The sequence below is a fragment of the Dasypus novemcinctus genome, chromosome 14 (assembly GCF_030445035.2).
Source record: "Dasypus novemcinctus isolate mDasNov1 chromosome 14, mDasNov1.1.hap2, whole genome shotgun sequence".
Classification (NCBI taxonomy): Eukaryota; Metazoa; Chordata; class Mammalia; order Cingulata; family Dasypodidae; genus Dasypus; species Dasypus novemcinctus.
The window spans coordinates 66,470,978-66,497,355 of record NC_080686.1 but is presented as its reverse complement, the minus strand read 5'-3'; the positions used below and the strand labels follow the sequence as shown (position 1 = coordinate 66,497,355).

Here is a 26,378-nt window from a genome sequence, read left to right as displayed (position 1 = left end):
TGTCAAAAGATGGAAGCAACCCAAATGTCCATTAATCTATGAATGGATAAATAAAATGCAATAAAAACATACAATGGAATATTATTCAGCTGTAAAATGAAATGTATTTCTGATACATGTGACAACATGGATGAAGCTTGAAGACATCATGTGTAGTCAAATAAGCCAGACACAAAAGGGCAAATATTGTATGATTTCACTGATTTGAAATAACCAGATCAAGCAAACTCTCAAAGTCAGAGTCTAGAATATAGGCTCTCAAGGGGCAGGGTACAGATAGAGAATGGGAAGTTAAGGCTTCTTTAAATGTACAGGGTTCCTATTTGAAATGACAGAAATGTTTCTATAATGGACAATGGTGATGGCAGCACAATTAACAGCCCTGAAAAACATATATGAATATGATTAAAAGGAAAAATGTTAGACTGTATGTATGGCAACAGAAAAAAAAAAAAAATTCCATGAACTACACTACACAGTGAACCCTAAACTAAACCATGGACTTTAATAGTACAATTCAAAATCTGTTCCAAAAAAGAAAAAAAGAAAACTAAGGAAAAAAAAGCAAAAAAATTAAAAAATTAAAAAGTGCTATAATCAATTGTAACAGATGTTCCACACCAATGCAAGGTGATGGTGGTTGGTGCCAATGTGGACAATGAACAATAGTAATACAGCTTTACTGTGACCAAGTTTCTCACATCAGAACTCTTCAACATGCTAAGATTAGTCAGGAGAAAAAGGATATCTACACAGTTTCAAGATAACATCCTCAAAAGATAATATTAGCTACAAAGGGGAAAAAATAATAAGTTTAAAGTGGAGAAACCTGCCAGGCACCATCCTCTCCAAGAGATCAAGGTTAGGTTAATATTACCTGTGTTAAGAAATATCAATATCACATACACCTTGATAACGATGCACTGAGAAGGGCACATCAGTTTTGTGGTATTCTTGCTAAAAATTCTGAACTTCAAACATCAGTTAAACCCAAATTAAGGGGCAGGCTACAAAATTACTGCTGAGATGTCTTCAACAGTACCAAGGTCATGAAGGACAAGGAAAGGCTGAGGAACAATCACGGACTGGGCAAACTAAGGAGAAATGACAATTAAATGCAACGTGGATCCTGTGTTGGATCCTGGAACAGAAAAGGAACATCAGGGAAAAACCTGTGGATGGAATAAAGTCATAGTTCAATTAACAATATTGTACTTGTGTTAATTTCTTGATTTTGCTAATTGTACTGTCGTTATGTCAGATGTTAATATCAGGGGATGCTGGGTGATGGGACTATTTTTCTAACTTTTCAGTAGGCCTAAATATTTCAAAATAAAATGGCCAAAAAAAACAAAACTTCAAAAAAAAAAACTTTTTAAATACCATTACTACGAAAAGTCACTGATGCTAATGATAAAATATCCCAACTGCTGTGTAGCTCTAATCAAAAGACAAATCATTGTTTTCTTTTTTTAATCTTTCAATATACTACAGCAGTTATACCCAGGGTCATAATGTTTCTTGAGGTTAAATTTTTGAGCAGACAACTGCTTATATTCCTGATCTACAGCAGTGGTTCTCCACGAAGGGCAAAAATGTCTGGAGACAATTTTGATTGTCACAAGTAAGAAGGTACTATTAGCATCTAGTAAGACAAAAAAGAATACAAAATAAAATAAAAAAGCATCTAGTAGGGATGGGTAAAAGTCAGGAATGTTGCTAAACATGATATAGTGGACAGGCCAGTTCCCCACAACCAAGAAGTATCAGGCCCAAAATGTCAACAGTGCTGAGGCTGAAGCACCCTGGTGAATAGCATTCAGCCAGGATTACCCACTTACCATCGCACAAGTTGTACTTTGCAAAACTCCAGAAACCATGCATATAGGCTGCAATGTGACGTTTCCTCTGGAGGTGTGCGGTGCACACACTTTACAACCACAGAGCAGAAATGTTTTCATTGCCTTGCTGTCACTAAAATCCTATTCCACTGGTACAGCTTTTCTATTTCATACCAAGACCAAAAGAGTTTATGAAATTGCTTGCCTCCAATTTTCCCCTTTTGATTCATCTTACCCACCATCGTAAGAATAACTTTCCTAAGGTAACAATCATATCATATTTCCTGTTCAAACATAATGTCAACTCACTGGCTCCTGAATAAAGCCCAAGCTTTTTGTCATCAATTCACAAACAATAGTGTTTTAACATATATGAAATCATACTACCTAGCGACACATATTTCATTAGTAAGACTTATACAATTGAGTTGTTCCTGATAGGTTTTAAAAAGAGGGGACACTTACTTGTAATCTTCATTCGCTGCAGTAAAAATGAAAGCTTCCATAGGGTTCCAACAGATTGTATTTGTTCTCATATCTAAGATAACCTGAGAAAGAAAACACACTATCCCATTACCATAAAATTAATTACTTCTAAAATGGATAAATTTCCCACTTCATTTCCTTTCCTTTTTACTGATTTAAGCAAATTTTTAGTAAACACCTATTGTGTGTTTAGCACCTAGTTCAATCAACAACTGCTTTCAAATATACAAGCAAAGTGGTTAATAATGAAAAATATAAAAATGTTTTAATAAATGGTCACTTAACCTCAAAATAATGTATATTTTAGTCAGGAAAACGAGACATGTCTACAAATGTACTAAAGTAGAGGTAAAGTTAATGGTGTTGAGTGTACGGTCTGTGTAGAGAGGAAAGGTTTCAACAGACTAGCATGACTTGAGCTGTTCTATAATAATCTGTATTCTTACCAGCGCACTATTGACATTTAGGGTAGGGCAATCTTTTGTTGTGTGACTGCCCATTGTAGGGTGTTTAGCCCCTCATACACTTGCCCAGGAAATACCAGGAGCAGCCTCTAAAATGCCCTCCTATATTTCCAAACACATATCTGGGGTAAAGTACAACCCTTGGTTGAGAACTACCGCATTTAGAAAAGACAGAAGAAACAGTGATAGTTTAGTGGATAGAACACAGAAATAATAGAAAACAGCATCATCTAATAATCTGTACATCCACCTAGGTGACTTGCATGTTGACAGACCTTAATATGCTTTAAATACCATGTTTTATGTTTTATTCTAACCAAAGTGCTGAAACGTAGTTATTACTATCAGTATTTTACAGAAAAAAGAAACTGTTACCCACTTAAAGCCTAAAGCCAAAGCTCATGTATGATCAATCTTCCCACTATATCATACAAATGAGTGAAATGATTGAAGTGGTATTTTGGAAAGATTATTCTATTTACCTAGTTCAAACTTCAATGACTGCATTCTACTTCATGTTATAAAAATGTTTAGGAACAGCAAAAACAAAACATTAAAAAGCATTTCTTTTACATGAGGACTATGACAATGGGTTCATTGCTACAGATATGATGTATAGCCCTTTCTGTGCCCCCAGAATTCTAGTAATTGAAACCAGAACTTACACTAACACTCCTCTCTTCATCAACAACATTTCTCTCCCTCTTCAGAGTCAGCTTAAAATTTTATTAAGCTTTGATATCTAAGGTCTGGAATGACTGCCTATTGGGAAACATATCACCTTGATCAGGATAACATTTATCTAAACAAACAGTCAAACTAGTACCCATCCAAGCATGTAACTAAACAAATAAAGCTCATTATCTGAATTAGTTATAAAACTTCCTAGAATAAAACATTGTACATGGCCTATGATAATCACGGAGTCTGAAGTATTATTACACCACTGAGTAATGTAATGCAATGCTTTTATAGTTTAAAAACTTTCAATTCCATAAGTACTAACTACATGCCTAAAATTTACTGGCATTATGAAAGACATAAAGAAGATCTGACATCAAAGAACTAGCTTAGTCTAATTCCAAAACAGTAAAATAAATTCAATGGAAAAAAATTACAACTCAGGTAAAAATATGAAGTTATAAAGCAAATACCATGAAATTCCAGAGTGGAGACAAGAATAAGCAGATAGCTGCAGACTGTTCAGAAATGAGGGACAAGAGAGGTTTTAAGCGAGGCCGTAAAAGCCTATAGGATTAGATCAGACCTAAATACAGGAGAACGCTAGGCAAAAGGAAATAGCATCACAAAGGTAAAGAAGAGCAAAAAATGTTCAGAGGACTACACAGAAGAATATTTCTCTGGAAAGCATTAGAAGACATGTTGAAAAAATATACTGCATGGTGGATAAAGAGGGAAAAGAAAGGCAAGGCTTTAGAAAAGTTCTATTATTAGGCTGAGGACATTGGGTTTTATCCTGGAAGGGCACTGATGTTACTTTAAAATTTTGGATGAGGGAGCGGATGTGGTTCAAAACAGTTGAGCTCCCACCTCCCACACAGGAGGTCCCAGGTTCAGTTCCCAGTGCCTTCTGAAAAAACAAAAACAATAAGCCAAACAAACGATAAAACCAATTCAGGGAAGCCTATGTGGCTCAGTTGTTGAATGCCAGCTTACCATATACAAGTTCCTAGGTCAATTCCCACCCCCAGTATCTCAAAAAAACAAAAAACAAAAAACAAGAAAACAAAAAAACAAATTTTGGATGAGAGAGATGTTAAGAAGCCTGCCGCAGGGAAGCGGACTTGGCCCAATGGACAGGGCGTCCGCCTACCACATGGGAGGTCCGTGGTTCAAACCCTGGGCCTCCTTGATCCGTGTGGAGCTGGCCCATGCACAGTGCTGATGTGCGCAAGGAGTGCCCTGCCACCAGGGGCGTCCCCCGTGTAGGGTAGCCTCATGCGCAAGGAGTAAGGAGAGCCACCCAGCACAAAAGAACATGCAGCCTGCCCAAGAATGGTGCTGCACACACGGAGGGCTGACACAACAAGATGACGCAACAAAAAGAAACACAGATTCCCGGTGCTGCTGATAAGGATAGAAGCAGTCACAGAAGAACACACAATGAATGGACAGAGAGAGCAGACAACTGGGGGGAAAGGGGGGAAATTGAAAAAAAAAATCTTAAAAAAGCCTGCTGCAGAGGACTTAATACTAAAGTTATCATAATATACATTGCAATGTCATGCAACTACTTTTTAATTTCTGAGGACAACCAGAATACGGATTTCCTAAATTGTTTATTTATAGCTTAAAACCTTGTTATAAGTAGTTCCATAGAGTGGAAACAGCAGTTCTTAATATGTAATGATTTCATACTATTACTAGAACTATATTATTAAGTATGTTTTCAAATATATTTGACATTAAAATGGTGTCAGTATCACTGCTATATAGTGCTATTTATAAGTCTCACTGAATAATATTAATGAATTACCACAGCTGTTCTAACATGCAAAAAGTGTTCAACAGCCTCCTATTTTCTCTACTCTGTAACATTAGCATTCATCAAAAATATCACTTCTGAAGTCAGCCCAAATATACAGTGAAGTCACCACACTAAAAAACCTATAGGTGAGGGGGTGGGGTATATGGGAACCTCTTATTTTTTTTAATGTAACATTATTTGTGATCTATGTACCTTTTAAAAAAAAGACAATTAAAAATTATTTAAAAATGCAAAACAACAAATCTATAGGGAAGTGGATGTGGTTCAAGCAGTGGGGCACCTGCCTACCACACAGGAGGTCCTGGGTTCGGATTCTGGTGCCTTCTAATGAAGATGTACAAGACAGCGAGCTGGCATGACAGGTTGGCAAGGTGAGCTGATGCAACAAGATGATGCCACAACATAACACCATGAGGAGACACTATGAGGAAACAATAAGCAGGGAGCAGAAGTGGCTCAAGCAACTGGGCACCTCCCTCCCACATGGGAGGTCCCAGGTTCGGTTCCCAGTGCCTCCTAAAAAAAAAGAATATGCGCAGACACAGAGAGCACACAACGAACAGACAAAGAGAACAGATAGTGAGTACAAACAACAAGGATGTAGGGGGAAACGGACTTTGGCCCAGTGGTTAGGGCGTCCGTCTACCATATGGGAGGTCCGTGGTTCAAACCCCGGGCCTCCTTGACCCGTGTGGAGCTGGCCATGTGCAGCGCTGATGCGTGCAAGGAGTGCCGTGCCACGCAAGGGTGTCCCCTGCGTGGGGGAGCCCCACGCGCAAGGAGTGCGCCCGTGAGGAAAGCCACCCAGCGTGAAAAGAAAGAGCAGCCTGCCCAGGAATGGCGCCGCCCACACTTCCCATGCCGCTGACGACAACAGAAGCGGACAAAGAAACAAGACGCAGCAAAAAGACACCAAGAACAGACAACCAGGGGAGGGGGGGAAATTAAATAAATAAATCTTTAAAAAAAAAAAAAAACAAAAAAAAAAACCAAGGATGGAGAGAAATAAATAAAATACAACTTTACAAAAACAAAAACAAAAAACATATAACTCCCTGTGGAAAGATTCTTCTAGAAATGGCTGCAGGATAACCAGTACAATTCTATCTAGGCATTCACAAAACATGTGTAAAGATGTATTTCTCTGAGAAAAGAGAGACTTAATTTCTATCATAAAGCACGGTCTACATGTAATTCTAACTTCATGCTAAAAAGTCAATTAGGTCATCTTTACATTTTCCTAGAAAAATCTTTCACAAAGAAATAAATATTTAACATTGCTATTAAATAACTGCTGTAGTCAGATACAGATTTAGAAAGTAAAAGTTCACTGAACACATATTTTACGCCCACTTTTTAGAGGTGGGGCTCCATGAAATCTATAGTGACTTTATGCAATCCATGTGGTCTGAGAAATTGTGTGCAATTCCAGACCTACCTTATATACAATAGGGGAGCTCCCAATTAAAACGAATTTTATGACTGGTAAATAGCAAAAATAATCTTTTAGTCTAAATTAGTGAACTGGGATTTTCATATTTGTGGTTTTCACAAAACCTATAATGAAATTTAAACATACAAGCAGCACAAAAAGAATCTTGTGGCTTATTCTAGTATCTAGATTATTACCTAACTGAGTAAGTACTCAGTGATTTTTTTATTAACTCCATCAATGGAGACAAAGCTGAATAGGCAGTAAAACTATGCCTTCCAGGAATAACGGACCGGGTAAGAGGAGGAGGATATAGGGACAATTGGTCTCACTAAGATTTAAATAGGTAGGAAGGGGGTAAGAGAATCAGAGTTGGAAGGAAAGAAAGTTGTGGTTAGGGACAGCACTGAAGTGTTTCTGGGTAAGGGCCAAAGGAGTGATGTACTGAGGTACAGTATAAATGAATGAAGCTGGAGGGCAGCCAGACAAGGAATCCAGATAGACTGGTCGTTTGAAAGCTGAAATCACCCTGGTAGGTGGCAGGAATTGGGATACATGAGAAGACTATCAGATACCAAACATCAAAGAGTGAGGCAGCAGTGAGGAGACAATCGGTCACAGAGTTAGATGGCAGGAACCTCAAAGGTAGGTTTTTTGCATAACAGTGGACATGTAAGGGTCTCTAAATGGCAATGCAGAGCTGAGAGAATGCCACTATCATCACTTTGGGTTCTCAGAACCTCTCTGAAAACAATGTCAAATTTAAACAATTTAAAATTCCTAAAAACCGTTTGCCCCATATTTGCAGTCACTCTGATTTACAGTGAAATACATTAACATTTTACAAAGCACAAATGTGAAACTCACCTTTTTCAGAGGAGTAGCTTGCCTCATATCATATAATACTATATTTCTGTCAGAAGCACAACTTCCCAAAAGAAATGTCTAAAAATAAGTGTAACAATCAACAATTAAAAGTCAAGCCTGGCAGCAAACCTGTCCGTTCAGTGAACAAATGGATTTAATTATTCTTCATGGTTATGTTAAAACAGTTATAACATTAAAGTCTATTTTAAGTGGGCACAATAAATCACCCATACGGACTCCGGAGGGAATAGCTGAAGGCTCATTTTGCCAAGGTGGGTTCTACCATTGGGTGGGGTGGACCCATATCCTGGGGAAGACTAATGCCGTCGAATAGAGAGAACTGTATCTCTCGTGAGAAAGGACGGCTCCCAGGGCATTAGATTGGCAGGCGTTGTGGGCCCTAAGGGGAGGGGAAAATGGATGTGCAATGGATGGAACAAAGGTAAATAAGGGGGCAAAAGAGGAGTTATGTGAGAGTACGCGAGGATGAATATAAAACAGCTAATATTACACCAAAAACATATAGGGGACGACAGACTAATAATGAAAACCATAAGACAAAACATAGGATAACTAAAAAATTTAGAAAACTGTACAACCTAAAGTATGGACCACATAGTAAGCACAAATGTTACCTTGTTTGAAAACTATAGTTTCGGAATCTGTACATCAGTTTCAGGAAATATGATATGAATAAGTTAAAAGATTATTGCTGTGGAAGGGAAAAGGTTTTATGGTGGATCTGGGGAAATACTGTATATTGTATATATGAATTTTGGTGATCTAAGACTCTTCTGAAGCTGACATTATGTTGGGATTCACTTTACGGGAAGTTTTGGATCACAGAGTGGTTCAACAATGGCAGCGGAGGAATACTGATATGGGATGTTATTGACAAGATATATATGGTTGACAGGGAGTTATACAGGGCATATGCCCAGGCTATATGGTAATGTCTATATATACTCATAGTGGAAACAATTAAAAACAACAGCTGGGGGGGTACTGGGCTCCTGGCCGGGGGGTCACTGTTGTGGGCCCTGGGAGAGCAGCGGCAATCCTCCAGGTGCAACGGCAAGAACCAGGAAGGAAGGAGGGCCCAACAGTGGGCTCTTGATACTAATGGCTACACTTTTGAGCCTATACACCTGCAATAAGAACAAGGCCTAGAGTAGCATTGTGCCTGGGGGTTTCCTCCTGACAGCCTTCATGTTACTCAAATGTGGCCACTCTCACAGCCAAACTCAGCGTGTAGATGTGATGCATTCCCCCCAGCGTGGGACACGACACCCGGGGATGAGCCTCCCTGGCACCGAGGGATCACTACCACATACCAGCTGAAGAAGCAACTAGAAAATGACCTTGAATTAAAGATTCAATGCAGAACAGCAGAATATACCTGTCTACATATAATAACATGACTTCGGGAAGCGGTTTGACCTAATGTAAGGGGGAAATGGAAAGGAGAAATGAGATTATAAGGCTGTGAGTCTCTAAAAAAGAGTCTGGAGGCTGTCAGAAGGAATACCCCTATGTACAACTGAACAGAGTCTAAGAGACAGATAAGGTAGATACAACCCCAGGTATTGGTTCTTTTGAGGGATAAAGAGACCCACGGGTTCTATGGTCATGGCAGAAGGGGTTCACTGCCATGACAGATGGCCCTTCTTTGGAGCTGGTGTTTCTGCGTGATGGAATTGGACTCAGAGGGGATCTCTTTTCACAAGACTTGCATGCTACTTTATTGGAATTGTAGTTGGTGCTGGGTTTAAGATATATGTAGGGGATTTGAATCTCTGGACTGATAATATGACATCCAGGCCCAGAGCCTCAACAGACTTCAGCTCCTACACTTTGACTTATTGGACTTACTCCACTCAGCTAACATGGAGTTGAAGGTGGTCAACCACCACAACATGGAGCCTAGAGTGTCTACAACTAGAAGCGGGAAGAATGCATCCAGTACCCATGTGGAATCTAAGCCCTCACTTGACATAGGTGTGCAATGGACACAACCAATCCAATGTCCACAGAGAAAATGTGGAATGGGTGTGGGAACGGTAGCCGTGGGGGCTGCTGGGTGTGGGGAACGGGAGGAAGAGATGAGATGTGGAGGCGTTTTCGGGACGTGGAGTTGTCCTGGATAGTGCTTCACGGACAATTACGGGACACTGTAGATCCCCCCAGGGCCCACTGGATGGAACGTGAGAGAGTCTGGGCTATGATGTGGACCACTGACTATGGGGTGCAGTGATGCTCAGAGATGAACTTACCAGGTGCAATGGATGTGTCATGATGATGGGAGAGAGTGTTGCTGTGGGGGGAGTGGGGGGCGGGGGCGGTGGGGTTGAATGGGACCTCATATATTTTTTTTAATGTAATTTAAAAAAAAAATAAATAAATAATTTAAAAAAATAAATAAATCACCCATAATCTCAGAACTCTAAGTATTTTCATTGTCAAATTCCTATGCATGTATTTTAGGTGTGACAATAGTGAAGAGAATACTGTTAACTTATAAAAAAGTATATTTTAACTTATCCATTTCTTGACTAAGATTTGTATACTAATTTTTGCTATTACAAATAACACTTTGATAATCATTTTGATACATTAGCTCTTCTTTTGAATTATTTTCTTAGGATAGAGTTTTAGAGTGGGATTACTGAATCAAAGGTGGGAACGTACTTATGGCTTTTGAAACTTAGGGCTGTTTTCCAAAGACTTATCTACAATTTGAGAATATGCAACCCAAGCTGTGTTAGGCAGTGTCATTTAAAGGTTAGTTATCTGTAATAAATGTTTCCTAATTATATGAATGTACTGACTGCTTTATTAGACATTTCTTTAACTTTCTGTAAAAATAAGAACTGACCTTTGTCCAATTATTTCAAGATGCTTAAAATATTTTTTCTTTGTTTTTTCTAAATTTTGTTAGCTTTTTTGTTTTCTAAATATTTATTTTTAAATGAATTATTAATGTGCAAGGTACTTACACAATGCTTGGTGAGTATTAAGTGAAAATTTGCTCTCTACCACTAATGGACCCCTTGAATCCCACCATTTGAAGTACCATTCCTCCTCACTCACGGTTCTTGACACTCAACATCTCATTCTGCCTACCATTACTTCCCATTGCAAGCATAAGATGAATTGGGGTTCTTTACTAAATACCTGTATGGCCAGCTGACTCCCACTTATGTTGATACACAGTTTAAATAAAGCTTTATGATTAAAGCTAATGCTACAATCATGACTTCCCAGTCCTTTCCCAAACTCTCCTTTTTTCGTCACTGCCTCTCTGAGACTTTCCCCTAGTTAAAGGACTCAACTTTTCTTGGCTTCTAATTATGTCACCTCCAGGTTGACCAAATTCTGTTTCTAAAAACAAAGACTTTGATCTAGGCAAAGCAAAAAAATTCTGCCAGATTGAAAGCCAACTTTCACACTGCAAAATGTAGCAATGCTCAGCAAAAATTTTTGGCTTCAGCAGTGCTCCAGGCTTCAATGTTTTAACAGAAAATTAATTATTAATGATTAGAGGAGAAAAATACACTCCATTTGCTCACAGGAACGTGCCCTTTCCATTATGTTTAATATAAGATAAGCAGCATGCACACCATTTGTTTTCTCCACTAAGTCAGTTCATAGGGTTAATAAAGAAACACAGCTGGACAAATAGAGTTGTCTTACTGACAAGCCTGAAAAAATATGGTTGCTAGGTCATCTCTAATAATTTTCGAATTTGCCATCGGGTCTTCCGATTTAGGTGTTCACCAAAACAGAGAAGGAAAAGATCTTGTTTGTTCCTGAGAGAAGTAGGAATCAATATTTGTCCGTTCTATTGGCTTTTTTTCTTTTTTAATAGTAATATCATCACCTTGAATCTGGGAAGCACTTTTAAAAAACATTCACATACATTATCACATTTTACACTCACAACAAACCTATGATGTACACTGAGGTATAATTAAACTGATTTTAAAAATAAAAAAATATAGAGAAAAACTGAGACTTATACCAGGTCAGTGCAAAGGCACAATGGCAGGATATACAGTTCCAGCTAACTCCACCCCCAGTAGGACATAAATGATCCTAACACATCACCTGTGTTTATGGCCTGCCTCTGCATGGTATTACCTCAGCCCTGCTCAGCAAAGTTGACTTGCCCTTTCATGCTATACTTCCCTTCTACAACCAAGGGAACACTGACAAGGGAAATGGAGTACAGAGTGAGGAAGATGTAATCAAAGGATGTTCCAGATCAAGGAATAGGATTCTTTTCTCTGTAAAGGGTCAAATAATAAATAGCTTTGTAGGCCATATGGTCTCTTTCACAATTAATCTACCACTATAGCACAAAAGCAGCTATAGAAATATGTAAACAAATAGGCATGGCTGTGTTCCAGTAAAACTTAATAAAAAACAGGCAGATGGCCCATAGACTATAATCTGCTAATCCTGTTCTAGACCTGTATCCTCTCTAAGGACTGTGTATTAGGTCTGTGTTGGTGGCAGAGGGATTTCCTCTGTCTCCAGGGCAAGCTCACATCACATTGCAGCACCTCATGTCCCAATACATTATACAAATATTTTTACACCCCGCTACTCTTATTTATGCTCTTATCAGTTTAATAACCCTCTTAGAGTGTAACACATGTCAAAATTCTCTCTTATAGTCTCCTATCATAAGGAAGTACCACCTTCCAAGACAGCCTCTGAAGAAATTCTAAAATTTCTTCATGCAACAATTCCTTTTTTTTCTTCAGGAAAAAGGCATCTCTACTGAAACCTCTAGGTGATGGGTTCACCTACTGTTATATGTTCAGAAAAAGCTAAAAGAAAGGGTTAGAGTCCAAGGGCTAGCTTAGTCATCAGGGTAGCCTTTTCCCCTAAATTTGGACCTGAATACACAATAAGTAATGGCCAATCTCCAACGCTCCCCATAGATCTGGAAGGAGCTGGGAATCACAAATCAGACTTCTGAGCAAAGAAAATTATAAATGTAATTATCATATAGTATAATAATAATCATGCATATTATTATGATGCACTGGTGCCCTTCTCACTTTTATAAATAGAGAATACTCCATGATCCATCTGGCCTCAAAGAAGGTTAAGAAAAAATAATGTTTTCCTAAAGATGCAATGATGAAATCTGTGAAACCTAAGTGTTGAAGGTATGAGTAAAAACTAAGGTTAAACCGTAAAGTATTTGCTTGGATTCCAATCTCCATGAGCAAATGCATACAATCCTCTTCCAAAGATGCTTAATATAGACAAATGGGACTGAATTATAAGCAAACATGTTAAGATCTGACCAAAGATGATAAAACTCAGATAGAATCTGGAAAACTGACCAAATGCCAGAATACTTAACATTCAGAAAATTCTTATATCACACATTCAAGTTTCCTAAACAGAGGCAAAAAAGGCATATTATTAAAACAATCAGAAAACAATAAGTAGAATATACTTTAAAAAGGAACATTACCTCAATTGGGTTAAATTTAACACTACTTATACTGTCAAATCCCCAGGTCATTGAACATATAGGACTGGTTCTTTGTTCATCCCAAATGTCCACCTGCTGTCCACATGTAGCAAAAACAGCTTCTTTCCAGTGATGATCAATTCCGGTATATACTGTCTTTAAAAGCAAAGAGGTTGTTACAGATGGGTCCATTTGTTGCTACTTTCAATCTGCAGAGTATTTTCAATATATGTATCTACACATTCAATTTTGTAAGAAAACTCCTGTTCATGGAGAAACTTCTTTGAAGCCCCTACTTAAAGGGAAATATACCGTAGTCATGTTTGTCATCAAAAATACTGAGAATAAAGAAAATTGTTAGCATAGGATATATTTAAGTTTGACTACATGTCATTGAAATTACTTTTAAATCATCCTTGGGTACTGAAGCATTTTGGAACCAAGTAATGACATGCAAAGGTAATTTTTGAAAACCTTAGGTCCACAGTTAACACATAAAATAGTGATTGCCAGAACAAAAACACAGATAACAAAAAATTTGGGGAAAGGAATAAGGTTGAGAGGGGGTGGATGCTAATATTGTTAAAAACAATAAAATCTTATAAACTTGATATTATTCACCTGAAACATCATTAATCTAATCTGCTCAGGGCTAGATCAAAGTTTACCTTTGCACTATATGGGAAAAAACGTTTGCAAAACTAATTGAAGAGAATTACTTAGCCAACACTTGAAGCTTCTAAGTACGCTTAGCAGGATATAAATGTTTCTAATTAATTTTCTATTCATGGAGGTGAGTCCAAAAACTTTTCTACAATAAAAATTTGTTCCAAATACCAGAGATTGGGGCAAGACAAAATATTTCAAAACCTTTTGGAATTCTTTGAGAAAAGGCATTTCACAGGAATGAAACCGCTTTTAGGAATTACTAATTCCTAAAAATTAGTCCTACTGCATACTCATACCCCATCTCCACATCCCTTTAAGAACATTTAGATCTTTTGAAACCAAAAAAGCCGAACTTAAATGTATGCTAACCATAATTCTGGAATGACGTGCTCTTAAAAATATACATATTTAGCTTAAAGATTACATCTAATTTCAGTATTTCCTTTGCTTAATATCAAAATGTAAGCAGTATAAATCATGGGTAGGCCAAACGTTATGAATAAACTTAAGCTACAATTAAGCTGTATCATCTGATTTGTACAATATGTATGAAACATAAATGATAAGAAAAAGTATCACATTATTATATTCTTCATTGCCTAAAGGAGTCTTTCAAGCAAGGAAATCTGTTTTGTGTAAGATCCATGATGAGATAAATCAAGACTTTTAAACTGAAGTACTAATTTTTCTGAACTTTCATATCTTATAGATTTTCCTTCTTGGCCTTACATTAGGCAATGTCTTATTGCATTCTCTAGCTGAAAAGAGAAATCAAACACTACTATGGTGAACACCAAAGAATTGTTCAAATTTTTAGCAGCAAGGCACTTGGATTGTATTAAATATTATTTAAAATAGGTTAGGGAAGCGGATTTGGCTCAACTGATAGAGCATCCGCCTACCACATGGGAGGTCCAGGGTTCAAATCCAGGGCCTCCTGACTTGTGTGGTGAGCTGGCCCACGCACACTGCTGATGTGCGCAAGGAATGTCGTGCTACGCAGGGAAGCCCCATGTGCAAGGAGTGCATTCCGTAAGGAGAGCCGCCCCATGAAAAAAGTGTAGACTGCCCAGAAGTGGGGCAGCACACACGGGAGCTGACGCAGCAAGACGACGCAACGAAAAGAGATACAGGTTCCCGGTGCCGCTGAAAAAGAATATAAGCGGACACAGAGAGCAGACAACTGGTGGGGGGGGGGGGGCGGGGAGAGAAATTTAAAAATAAATAATAGGTCAATTATTGCTACCTAAAGTATCTCTCATTTCTTTTATTTTTTAAAGATTTGTTTTATTTCTCTCCCCTCCCCCCCCCCCAGTTGTCTGCGGTGTCCATTCACTGCGTGTTTGTGTCTGCCTGTATTCTTGTCAGCGGCACCGGGAATCTGTGTCTCTTTTTGTTGTTGAGTCATCTTGCTGTGTCAGCTCTCTGTGTGTGCGGCCCCACTCCTGGGCAGGCTGCACTTTAATCACGCGGGGCGGCTCTCCATACGGGGTGCGCTCCTTGCATGTGGGGTTCCCCTACACGGAGGACACCCCTGAATGGCAGGGCACTCCTTGCGCACATCAGCACTGTGTCTGGGCCAGCTTACCACACAGGTCAGGAGGCCCTGGGTTTGAACCCTGGACTGCCCATGTGGTAGGCGGACGCTCTATCCATTGAGCCAAATCTGCTTCCCTCTCTCATTTCTTATTTTCATCTTTTTTTGAATCTATAACTATAAAATAATTTTAAGTAAGAGAAGTTTAATAGGCAAAGTATGGTCAATTTATTTTAGTACCTTTCCTAACACTGTATGCAGTGGTTCTTCCTCTTCTCCACAGCCTGGTCCATCCATTTTCCAGTGCTTCACAGTTCTGTCATCACCAACCTAGAAATATTTGTTTTATTTTGATGATGAAGAACAGCTATAAATTATAAACTTGCCAACATATAGATCAAATTATAAACATATCCAGTTTTAAAAATAGGATATAGCATATCCTTCCTGTATCATATTTATTGATTTACTTGTTATCCATTTGTCATCTACCTTGTTATAGTGAAGATACATAAAGCACAAAAAGCTAAAAAATAAAATAGTATGAAAGGAGCAAAAGAAAACTTGATATATTTTTTGTAACATTTATGTAAACAAAGTTTCTTTAAAAAATAAAAAAAGTAAAAAAAAAGAAAACTAGAGTACGAACAAAGTTGTTTCATAAATATGGCAAAAAAAAAAAAGTCCTATTATGATAAAGGTAGTGTTTCAAACTGGATGGGAAATGGATTACAATAAGAGAACACTGCGATTATCAGGTTAGTCATTTAATACATTTGAGCCTCATCTGATGTCTTACATGCAAAAATATTTCAGAAAATTTTAAATGTAAAAAATGAAACAAAACACATAAAAATACTAGATGAAGATATTTTTTATCATCTTGGAGTGGATAAAGCTCTTCTCTGCATGACACAAAACTCCAGAACCTATTAGGGCAATAGTTTTCAAACTCTCGTCTGCAGACCTCTGGAAGACTCTGACAATTTTTTTAATGACAGTGTCTGCAAGCTCAAGTTTAGAATTCTTCTAATGACTGAGTTGTCCTATATAATCAACTGAGTATAAGTCAAGGAAACCATTAATCCCTAGATTTTTTTTTTCTTCCCTTCCCTCCCCCACCCTGTTTTTGTTGTCTGTGTCCATTCACTGTGTGATCCTCTTTATCTACTTCTCTTTTTGTCTTCTCTTCTTGTTTTTCTCCTTTAGGATTCATGGGACTCAACCCTAGGGACCTCTGATGTAGAGAGAGGGTCCCTGTCAATTGCACCACATTAGTTCCTGGTCTCTGCTGCGCTACGCCTTGACTCTCCCCTCATCTCTTTTGTTGTACCATCACCTTGTTGTTTTGGCTCACTTGTGCGAGCACTGGCTCACCACATGGGCATGTTTTCTTTTCTTCTTTTTCACCAGAAGGCCCCAGGGATCGAACCTGGGTCCTCCCATACAGTAGGCAGAGGCCCTATCACTTGAGCCACATCCACTTCCCCCAAGGTAGATTTAAGAACATTTTGTATAACTGAATAGTCACACAGTACATGTCTGGCTCCAGTATATGGGTAAGTTGAAGAAGACCTGTTGGTACTACAGATTGGGATTTCTTAAATACTACGAAATTTGGGTAATAAAGGTTTACCTTTTATAACACTATATAAAAACAATATTTGTGAAAACATAGGTGCTATTATTACGCTAGCAAGTGGCGATACTTACAAATATCTGAAAAAAAAGGAGAAATAAATGGTGAATATGAAATATCTTCAACCTTCATTCGTTTCAAGTTAATAAAAAATAAAAAACAGTGAATGCTCTGGCTGGTATTTTAAATTAACCAATATATTCAGAAGAATAACCAACTGGAAGAGATATCAGCTGCTGTCAGCTCCAACTTTTCACCCAATCCCTTCTAGAATAAATACTAGAGACAAGATCAGGCAGTTTGCCTGCCCCTGTAATGAAGTGCAACTGAATGTTTTGCAAGGTGGCCTATTTTGGTTTTTGACAGCACCTAAGTGTTGTTCTTTACACCAAAATCAAATCTTTTAACACTTTTTCTAATGCTCCTCTATGGAGTGCAAAGAAGTCTATTTTGTAATCCACTTGACAATCTTTCAAATATATATAGGCAGCTATCAGATTTTTCAGAAATCATCTCTTTCCTTTATTATTTCCTTGCAATCTGGCTTTACCCCCAGCATGTTATTTGACATGTTCTTCAGTAAGTCAACAATAAATAAGGAAGATCTACATGCACTGGTTAGTGTGTACATATATACCAACTGCTGTATAGAAGATTAAAAGGAATGAAAATATACAAACTGCTATCATTATTAGAACTGAAAGAGAAGAAGTACACCTTTAACTGTCTATTTTTCATATACCTTCATCCTCATTATCTTTTGTAGTAGTTCATACAACTGAATATCCCTTCCTCCTGAAACACTACACTCATTCTCAGGGTCTCCTAGTTCTCTGGCCACTTCTGGAGGCATTAACCAAAGCTACTTCCTGATATCTTTGTATTTCTACTATGTTAACCCTTCTCACCTCCCTTCAGTGATGTCATACCAGGCTTCAAGCTTAACTTTCATATTGACAGTGCCGAGTTGAGCTCTGACTTAGTTCCTGACCTCTTTACCTCTGGATCTGTAAAGGTCTGACAGACACCTTTACTTGAATAGCCCACTGGCAATCCAACATACAGCATCAGACCCTTCCCATTTCCACTCTCCTCTAAACTTGCTGATTGACTTCCCTATTTTTAACAGGAACCACTATCTTCCTAGGTACCTCTGACTCAGTTGCCAAGTCTTTTGATACTCAACCTCCAAAATGTTCTCAAGTCCAATCATTTATTTCTACTGTTTCTCTTCCTTAGCTTTGCCTCTTATTGTTGCCTGCCCAGACTATCAAAACCAGATTACCCCACTGCTGCCAAATTCATCATCTCAAAGCACAAGTTAAATACATTCCCTGTTTAAAAACATTCAATGTCCCCTACCATCTGCAAAACTGTATACAAATTCCTTATGCTAGTATAAAATTAAGAATAAGCCAAATTACCTTTCCAGCCTCCCCTCCCATCCTACTTCTCTGAGTTTTAAAGAATGTTAAGTTCAATAATATGCTGTTATTTCTGTAAAAATTCAAAATATGGGAATGACTAGATTACATAAAAGAAAGAAGAAGCTTTCAGGGCTTTTAATATTGTTTTGTGAAATGCCAAAAGGGGCCTGGAGTAAATAAATGAACTCAAGAGATAATCTATTCAATCAGATGAGTTTTACAGGGGTTGGAAAGTCTTAATGACTTAATTGCATTATACTTACAGTAAAAAAAGAAGTCCCACAAAAGCGAGTACATATTCCTCGTACAAAACCTTCATGTGCTTGTATTGTACGGGTACATTTTCTCTTAGTTAAGTTCCAAATTCTAACCTATGATAAATCATACCAGGAAATTTCAGTGAATTATAAATATAAATGTTCAGGCATAGAAATACTGCATTCCAAGAAAAATATATTTAAAACTGAAAAGGCTATAAATCTTTCTACCAGAGCTAAAAACAAATCCCCTGGATTAAAATAATGCAATATTACTTGAGTAAGTATTTCAACAAGTAGAAAATTCAATCTGTCAAATACTGTTAATTCTAGTTTAAAGTATTTCAAAGCTTTATTCTCACTAGAGTGGGAAACTGAAGTTTTTGTTTGTTTTTTTTTGTAGGTACTGGGGCCGGGAATCAAACCTGGGACTTCAGATGTGGGAAGCCAGTGCTCAACCACTAAGCCACTCTGGCTCCCCAAGTTGGTTTTTTCATTTGTTTTGCTTGTTGTTGTAAGGATGGACCAGGAGCTAAACCCAGGACCCCCCGTGTGGGAAGCAGGCACTCAAACATTTGAGGCACATCTGCTCTCTTGAAGTGCTGAATCTTTTGTCACTTTTTTTTTCTTTTCTATCTGGTTATGTCATCTTTTTAGTGCGTTGCTTTGCCACACGGGGTCCTGCACCTTGCTGTGCCACAAACGTCTGGGACACTCTTTTTTCTTTTTTTACCAGGAAGTCCCAGGGATCGAACCCTGATCCTCCATATGGTAAACGGGGTTCAACTGCTTGAGCCACAGCCACTTCCCAAAATACTGAATCTTAACACCCTCTGTGAAAAAAACCTCACACTTAAATATCTTTATTGTAAACACAAGTCACTATTTTATTTACTATCAATGTGAGCCTCAAGTCTACGATGTTCTTAATTTCTTAGGTTTAAGACAAGAAGTTACTACTTCTAATAGAATTTAGTCTTGAGAATTAACAAAAAAAAAGACAAAGGAAAGACTAAAATCAAAGCATTAAGTAATTCAAGAATAAAAAAATACTTTTAATATAACTATTTTTAGTTTAAAATACTAACATGTAGAATGACACTTGCCTCTCCATCACATGCCCCAGAAAGGACTGTAGCCAGGCTCTTCGGATGCTTTGCCAAGCAATTAACTCCATCTCGGTGACCATCCAGGGAAGCAAGAAATGGTTTTGCAAATACCCGTTCCAGTTTAGTAGCATTTAAAGCTCTTACATATTCTCGTGGGACCTCAAAAGGATGTAAGGTAGGATCATAGTTTCTTGGAACTGAAATAATAATGACTCCTTTTAATAAAATAATTCACATTTAATATTTCCTGTCGTCTTCCAGTTACTGCAACTTATTTTTTAAATTTTATTTATTTTTTATAGCCTTAATGTTTTGCGTTTTTTTTTTAAAGATTTTTTATTTATTCCTCTCCCCTTACCCACCGCCCCAGTTGTCTGCTTTCTGTGTCCACTCCCTGTGTGTTCTTCTGTATCCACCTGTATTCTTGTCAGCAGCACCCGGAATCTGTGTCTTGTTTTTGTTGCGTCATCTTGCTCCATCAGCTCTCTGTGTGTGTGGCGCCATTCCTGGGCAGGCTGCACTTTTTTCGCGCTGGGCGGCTCTCTTTATGGGGCTCACTCCTTGTGCGTGGAGCTCCCCTACGCGGGGGACACCTGAGTGGCGCAGTACTCCTTGTGCGCATCAGCATTGCACATGGGCCAGCTCATCACACGGGTCAGAAGGCCCTGGGTATAACCTTGGATCTCCCATGTGGTAGGCAGTCGCCCTATCCATTGGGCCAAATCCACTTCTCTTTTTTTTGACATTTTTTTAAAAAGTTAAAGTTAATAGATCACAAGGACTGTTACATTAGGAAAAAAAAAAAAAACAACATAAGAGGTTTCCATATAACCTACTCCCCACTCCATCATTTTTGTAAATTGTATTGTTTTGAAGATACTTGTTTTCGATAAGCCTTTCTGAGGGACCCTGTTCTATGCCTAGCACTATGAAGAATACAAAAGTAAAAGACCTGCTGTCTAGAAACATTTTGAAAATTGCCAGAAAATCATAGAATGTATGCATCTTGCTATGTAACTAGACCCTACAGATACACAGCTTCGCCTTCTATATGTCCTACCTATTCAACTGAGTTGTAAGCTCTCTTGAGCAAGGCTTCCAAAACATTCTTCATTTGTACACCCCATGTCTAGAACAGTGCCAGACACAAAATGAGTACATGATGAATGTTTGTTTATCTGAACTCTAAGCTCCTTGTGGGGCAGTGAACACCATTAATTGCTAAACATTGTATTGGGAGGTAAGCCAAGTTGTCTTCTGAACATATTATAAAATAATTACTTATTGAGCACTTTGTTTAGTTACTTAAAAAACACTTATATAGAGCTTACCATGTGCTAGGCACTGTTCTATACACCTTATGTTAATTCCTTTAATCCTTATGGCCCTCCTATAGGATAAGTACTATTACTATATCCCACTTCACAGATGAAGAAACAGAAATGCAGAGATTAAAGAACTTGTCTATTAAGCAGTGGAGCCAAACCAAGGCAGTAAGACTCCAGAATTCATGTTCTTAACTCTTCTATGCTGTCAAACATGTTGTCTCAGTTAATAATTATGGGTAGGAAAAAATTCTAAGCCCACACGTCAAAAAAATTTCAATGTCTAAAAACAAATAATGATTCTGCTTACCCTACTTTCAGGGCCTGTTCTCCTCACCTGAAATATACTGTTTACACACGGTTAGTTTTTGTTCTTTGGGGCTTATGAATAGGTCTGGTAATTTTTCAGTGATCAGCATGTTAACAGAGAAGGCCAGTACGGTCAATTAAAACTCAACTTCACTTTAATCATTTCCTCAAACTTTTACACAAGAGTTTTTAGTAAGATAATTTACGGGGTTATGTTTCATCTTTGTCTCTTCCTACATCCAGGAATACTTAATGAGCAGTGAAGTGGCCAGAAGTCAGAGCAGCAGAAAGGTTTTAAAAAACCTGTTTAACTCTTCTACCCCTTTAATTCACAAGTTTGGCTCATTCAGGCTCGGCTTTTCAAGAGAAAAAGGAACCTGAGAACAATCGAGCCACAGAAGCTAGAAGGCGGGAGCTTCCCACACAAACTTAACTACTTCCCACGTGCCACTAAAGGAAATTCTTGCAAAACAAAACAAAAACGACTGGAAGGAGGGGAGTTATCTGCTACCCAGTCCTGCCCCTGCCTTAAATGAAATGTTTGCCTTGGCGAAAGAGAACAGCGGGAGAAAGAAACAGGAGTACCAAGCTCCCCCCAAGTTTACTCCGAGGTAGCCGAGGTCAGAACCCAGGGCCTCTAAAAGGTTCCCTTTCTCCCTACCAACCAGTCTCACCTCTCTGTAGGTCCAACTTTGTTTCGCGGACATAGTTGTCCGGGTTTCGACTCAGCATCTTCACCTTCATTTTTGCAGCTCGTTCCCGCCCGGGGAGCCTTTCCGTCCGGGTTCTAGTCACAGCCACCTCCTCCGCCACATGCAACTTCCGCTTCTAAACTCCTTCCTGTCACATGACTTACACAAACTGGAAACCGACAGGCTCAGCTGAGTCCTGCGGCTTTCCGTAGTTTTACAGTTCTTTAAGGTTGGCAGGGGGCGTTTCTTCGACTGTTTCCTCCCAACCTTTTCCCACGTCCTGAAGCAGCCGCGGGCGAAGCCCAATAGTCTCTCGGCGCTGGCGAGAGTACCTCGTCCTTCGTGTTCTCCGCCAGTGTGAAGTGCAGCTGCCCGCCCCGCCCCGCCCTCAGGGTTAGGGTCTCCCGGCTTCGCTCCGGTTTTCTGGCGTCCGAGTCGGTGCGCGAGTCCTTGAAGTGCACTCGGTCAGTGACTCGCGCACCGCGGTTCTGTTGCTCCCGGGCCGCGACCGTCGCCACGGTGGCGGCCACTGCTTCTAGTTCCACCTCCGCGGCTCTGGGTGCCGTGGTGTCTGCGGGCCCTGAGCCTATGACGGGCCCGGGCCAGTCGGTCTCTGGGTCGTCGGCGTGGAGCACGATTTTCCGCCATGTCCGGTACGAGAATCTGGTGGCGGGAGTAAGCGGTGGTGTCCTGTCCAACCTCGCTCTCCATCCGCTGGACCTCGTGAAGATCCGCTTCGCTGGTGAGAATCTTTTCAGCCTCGGGCTACTACTTCCCCCTCGTCATCTCATTGCTGGACCGCATCTCCCAACCCTAGCGGTTTTTTCCCCGCACTTCATCGTTTCAGAGTCAGAGAGCCCCTGCCGGCGCTATCACTTCTGGATGGGGGGAAGGGGTGGAGGTGGGTTTTGGCTGCCACATCATCTGAACTGGGTGATTAGAAATTCAGAAAGAGGTCTTGATCTTCTCTGCCTCTTCCGAGTTTTGAGGAGGAGAGCGTTGGAGAGAATGCTTCTGGCCTGGCTTACCTGGAACTAGTTTTGAGGAACGTAAGTGTGAGTAGAAATGTCTGAGAAGAATCCTCATTGACGTAGAATATGGGACTCAAAGCCTGATTTATAAAACTGTAGAAAGGATTAGCCCTCAAATGGGCAAATTCTTCTTCCCACGCTTGTCGGTACTTGGGAGTCTCGAGGGTAGCCACGTGTTTGGCAGCTCTGCTGAAAGGAAAAATGCACGTGCTTTGCGGGTCGGGAGTAATTCTTAGTAGATAGTGAAATTAGGTTTAGGATAGCATACTTTTTTTGAAGGTTTTTTCGTGTTTATAGTGTGATACTTTATAAGGGAATAAGCTAGACTCTAAATACGGTTTTGTTTTTTAAGTTTATTGAATTAAGTGTATTGAAATTAGCAAAACTTTAGAAATTAAACAATACTAAATTCTGGAAAAGATAGCTTTAGTGATTATTTTTGATAATTTAATTTGGAAAAGTGTTTTCTGGTATTTCAGTTATCTTATTACAACTTCTTAGGTTCTACCTTGAGAATTTGACCTACAAAAATGGCTTATCTAATTGAATTGTGATTGCTGGTGGCCATATATATCCATCAAAGTTTCATGCAAGATTAGATCTTGAAGTTCACTATCAAAAGACTAATATTTAAGTAGCTGGAGAGGAGAAATGAAGCCATTTACATGTGAAGGAAAATTAGTGTAAAATTATAGCATGTTCTCTCCCAAAAAAAGAAAATCCACATGGCATCTAATTGCAGGGAGTCTACTATGCATGCATAAATAATAATTATGTTAAGAAGTATCGTTCATTGAGCATTTACTAGAAAGAGCAAGGAAAACTAAAAACTTTTCATGTGTTATCTCCTTTACTACTCAACTTTCCTGGAAATTATTGTCCCCATTTATATAGGTACGGGAACTGAGGATAACAAGTTGACTAACTTGCCCAAGTCATAAGTTTGTAAAGATGAATCTGTGATTTGAGCCCAGGCAGTTCTAACTCTAGAATCCTGGAGGCATACTACCTCTAGGAATTCCTGGTGTACAGTGACTTGAACATGAAGAAAAGACTTTTGGACTTGGCAGCCAGTGTCGTGTATGACTTGGTGGTGTTTTTTTTTTTTTTCAGAAGTATTTTGTATTATAGGCTCAGAAGTGACAGTTGAGATGATCATTGAAGACTAGTGTTGCTGACCTGGTGAGTTTAAAACAGTGCTAAGAAGCTGACTATGTGTGAGGAACTGAAAGGGAATTCTTGGTACCTAAGAATATGGGTCATTCTGTTGAAATAGGGAGAATATTAAGAGAACTGTAGGCCTGAGGTGATAGATAAAGAGTTGAGATTAGATGGGAGGACTCAGTTAACAGTCTTGGAACTGAAGAAGGGCTTTATCATAAAGTTTATAGGGTGACTATCAAACAGTGACAGAAAAGAGAAAAAATTAGGAAGATGAGGAAATGACATCAAAATAGTTGATTGGTCATCAGCATCAATGCTGAAATAAAATGAGTTTTTTTTTAAAAAACCAATTTTATTGATACATATTAATAAAACATACCATCCAACAAAGTGTACAACCAGTGTTATTTGGCATAATCACATAGTTGTGTACTCATCACTTCGGTCTTATTAGAGCATTTTCATTATTTCAATAATTGAAAAAACGTAAAAAAATTCATCATCTCTCAGTCTCTCATTGTGGTACGTAGCTGCTGTTTCTGGCTGTTCTAATTTATTTAGCAGTTTTATTGAGATACATTCACATACCATACAATCTATCCAAAGTGTATATCAGTGGCTTTTAGTATAATCACAATGTTGTGCATCACCACAAAAAAATTTTAGAACAATTTCATTACTCCAAAAGGAAAAGCTTCACACCCCTAAGCAGTCACCTCTCAATCCCTCTGTCCTTCCCCAGCCCTACATAATTAACCTAATTTCATATTTATAAATAGATTTATATTTACATATTGTAGAAATGAAATCATACAATATGTAATATTTTGTGTCTGGTTTCTTTCACTTATCACAATGGGTTTTTTTGGTCTGATAATAACATCTTGTAACATTAACATATATTCATTCAGTTTCAGAGAAAAACAGTCTTATAGATGTGATATTACCCGTATTCATATTTCACATAAGGTTTTACTATACTATACAGTCCCATGTTACATATTTTAGCTTTCCTTTTAGTAATTTACTCTCCCTTTTAATCACTGTCATACCTGTATAATAAATTACAAACATATTGTGTATCATATTGTTCACGTTCTGTTTCCTTGTTGATCTTCTGTCTAGTTCTATATGATGATGTCAGTGGTGTGTTGAAGTCTCCAACTATTAATTTGGATGTCTATTTCTCCCTTCAGTTTTGCCAGAGTTTGCCTTATGTATTTTGGGGTACCCTGGTTAGGTGGCATTGACACTTATGACTGTTATTTCTTCGTGGTGGATTGTCCCTTTTATTAATATTTAATGGCCTTCTGTATCTCATAACTTTTTTTGCCTTGGAAATCTGTTTCATCTGCTATTATATAGCTAATCCCTGCTCTTTTTTGGTTATTGTTTGTGTGGGATATCTTTTTCCAACTTTCACTTTCAGTCGGTTTATCCCCTGGGTCTAAGGTGAGTGAGTCTCTTATAGGCAGCATATGGACGGCTCATGTTCTTTTATCCATTCTGTCAGCTTGTATCTTATGATTGGGTAGTTTAATCCATTCACAGTCAATGATATTACTATAAATGCATTATTTACTTCCACCATTTTATTCTTTGATTCATATGTCTAATTTTCGTCTGTCTTTTTACTCTTTTGGTTATCCTTTTTGCTACTCTTGCCTTCTACAGTCTCCTCCAAGCCTTTCCTGTCTTTTTTCAGGTTGTAAGGCTCCCTTTAATAATTCCTGCAAGAGCAGATTCTTTTTTAGGAACACTTAGTTTCTGTTTGTGAATATTTTAAAGTCAACTTCATATTTGAAGGACAGTTTTGCCAGATAAAGAATTCTCAGCTGGCAGTTTTTCTCTTTCAGTATCCTAATTGTATTATATCACTGTCTTCTTGCCTCCATGGTTTCTGATGAGAAATCTGTACTAAGTTATTCTGGGTTTTCCTTTTATGTGATGGTTTGCTTCATTCTTGCTGCTTTCAGAATTTTCTCTTTATGTTTGACTTTTGACATGCTGAGTAGTATTGTCTTAGAGTAGGTCTATTCAGATTTATTCTGACTGGTAAGCCCTGCTTCTTTCATGAGCGTTAGGAAATTTTCAACCATTATTTTCTCAAATACTCTTTCTGCCTT

At 38.6% G+C, this 26,378-nt stretch overlaps 2 protein-coding genes across 3 annotated transcripts in view; one reads left to right on the top strand and one right to left on the bottom strand.

Moving 5' to 3' along the window:
• Positions 1-22,286, bottom strand: part of DCAF13 (DDB1 and CUL4 associated factor 13) — a 33,099-nt gene extending 10,813 nt beyond the window's left edge. The window contains exons 1-7 of the mRNA XM_058275851.2: positions 22,040-22,286; positions 19,729-19,928; positions 18,629-18,736; positions 15,540-15,629; positions 13,094-13,249; positions 7,600-7,677; positions 2,307-2,389 (exon numbers count right to left, since the gene is read on the bottom strand). Coding sequence (XP_058131834.1) covers positions 2,307-2,389; positions 7,600-7,677; positions 13,094-13,249; positions 15,540-15,629; positions 18,629-18,736; positions 19,729-19,928; positions 22,040-22,109 — 785 coding nt within the window. The 5' untranslated portion in view covers positions 22,110-22,286. The remainder of the gene's footprint in view (positions 1-2,306; positions 2,390-7,599; positions 7,678-13,093; positions 13,250-15,539; positions 15,630-18,628; positions 18,737-19,728; positions 19,929-22,039) is intronic.
• Positions 22,287-22,504: 218 nt separating this feature from the next.
• The window catches only part of SLC25A32 (solute carrier family 25 member 32), a 29,917-nt gene continuing 26,043 nt past the window's right edge, over positions 22,505-26,378 (top strand). For both annotated transcript variants that reach the window (XM_058275852.2, XM_004457577.5), the window contains exon 1: positions 22,505-22,799. In XM_058275852.2, coding sequence (XP_058131835.1) covers positions 22,646-22,799 — 154 coding nt within the window. In that variant the 5' untranslated portion in view covers positions 22,505-22,645. The remainder of the gene's footprint in view (positions 22,800-26,378) is intronic.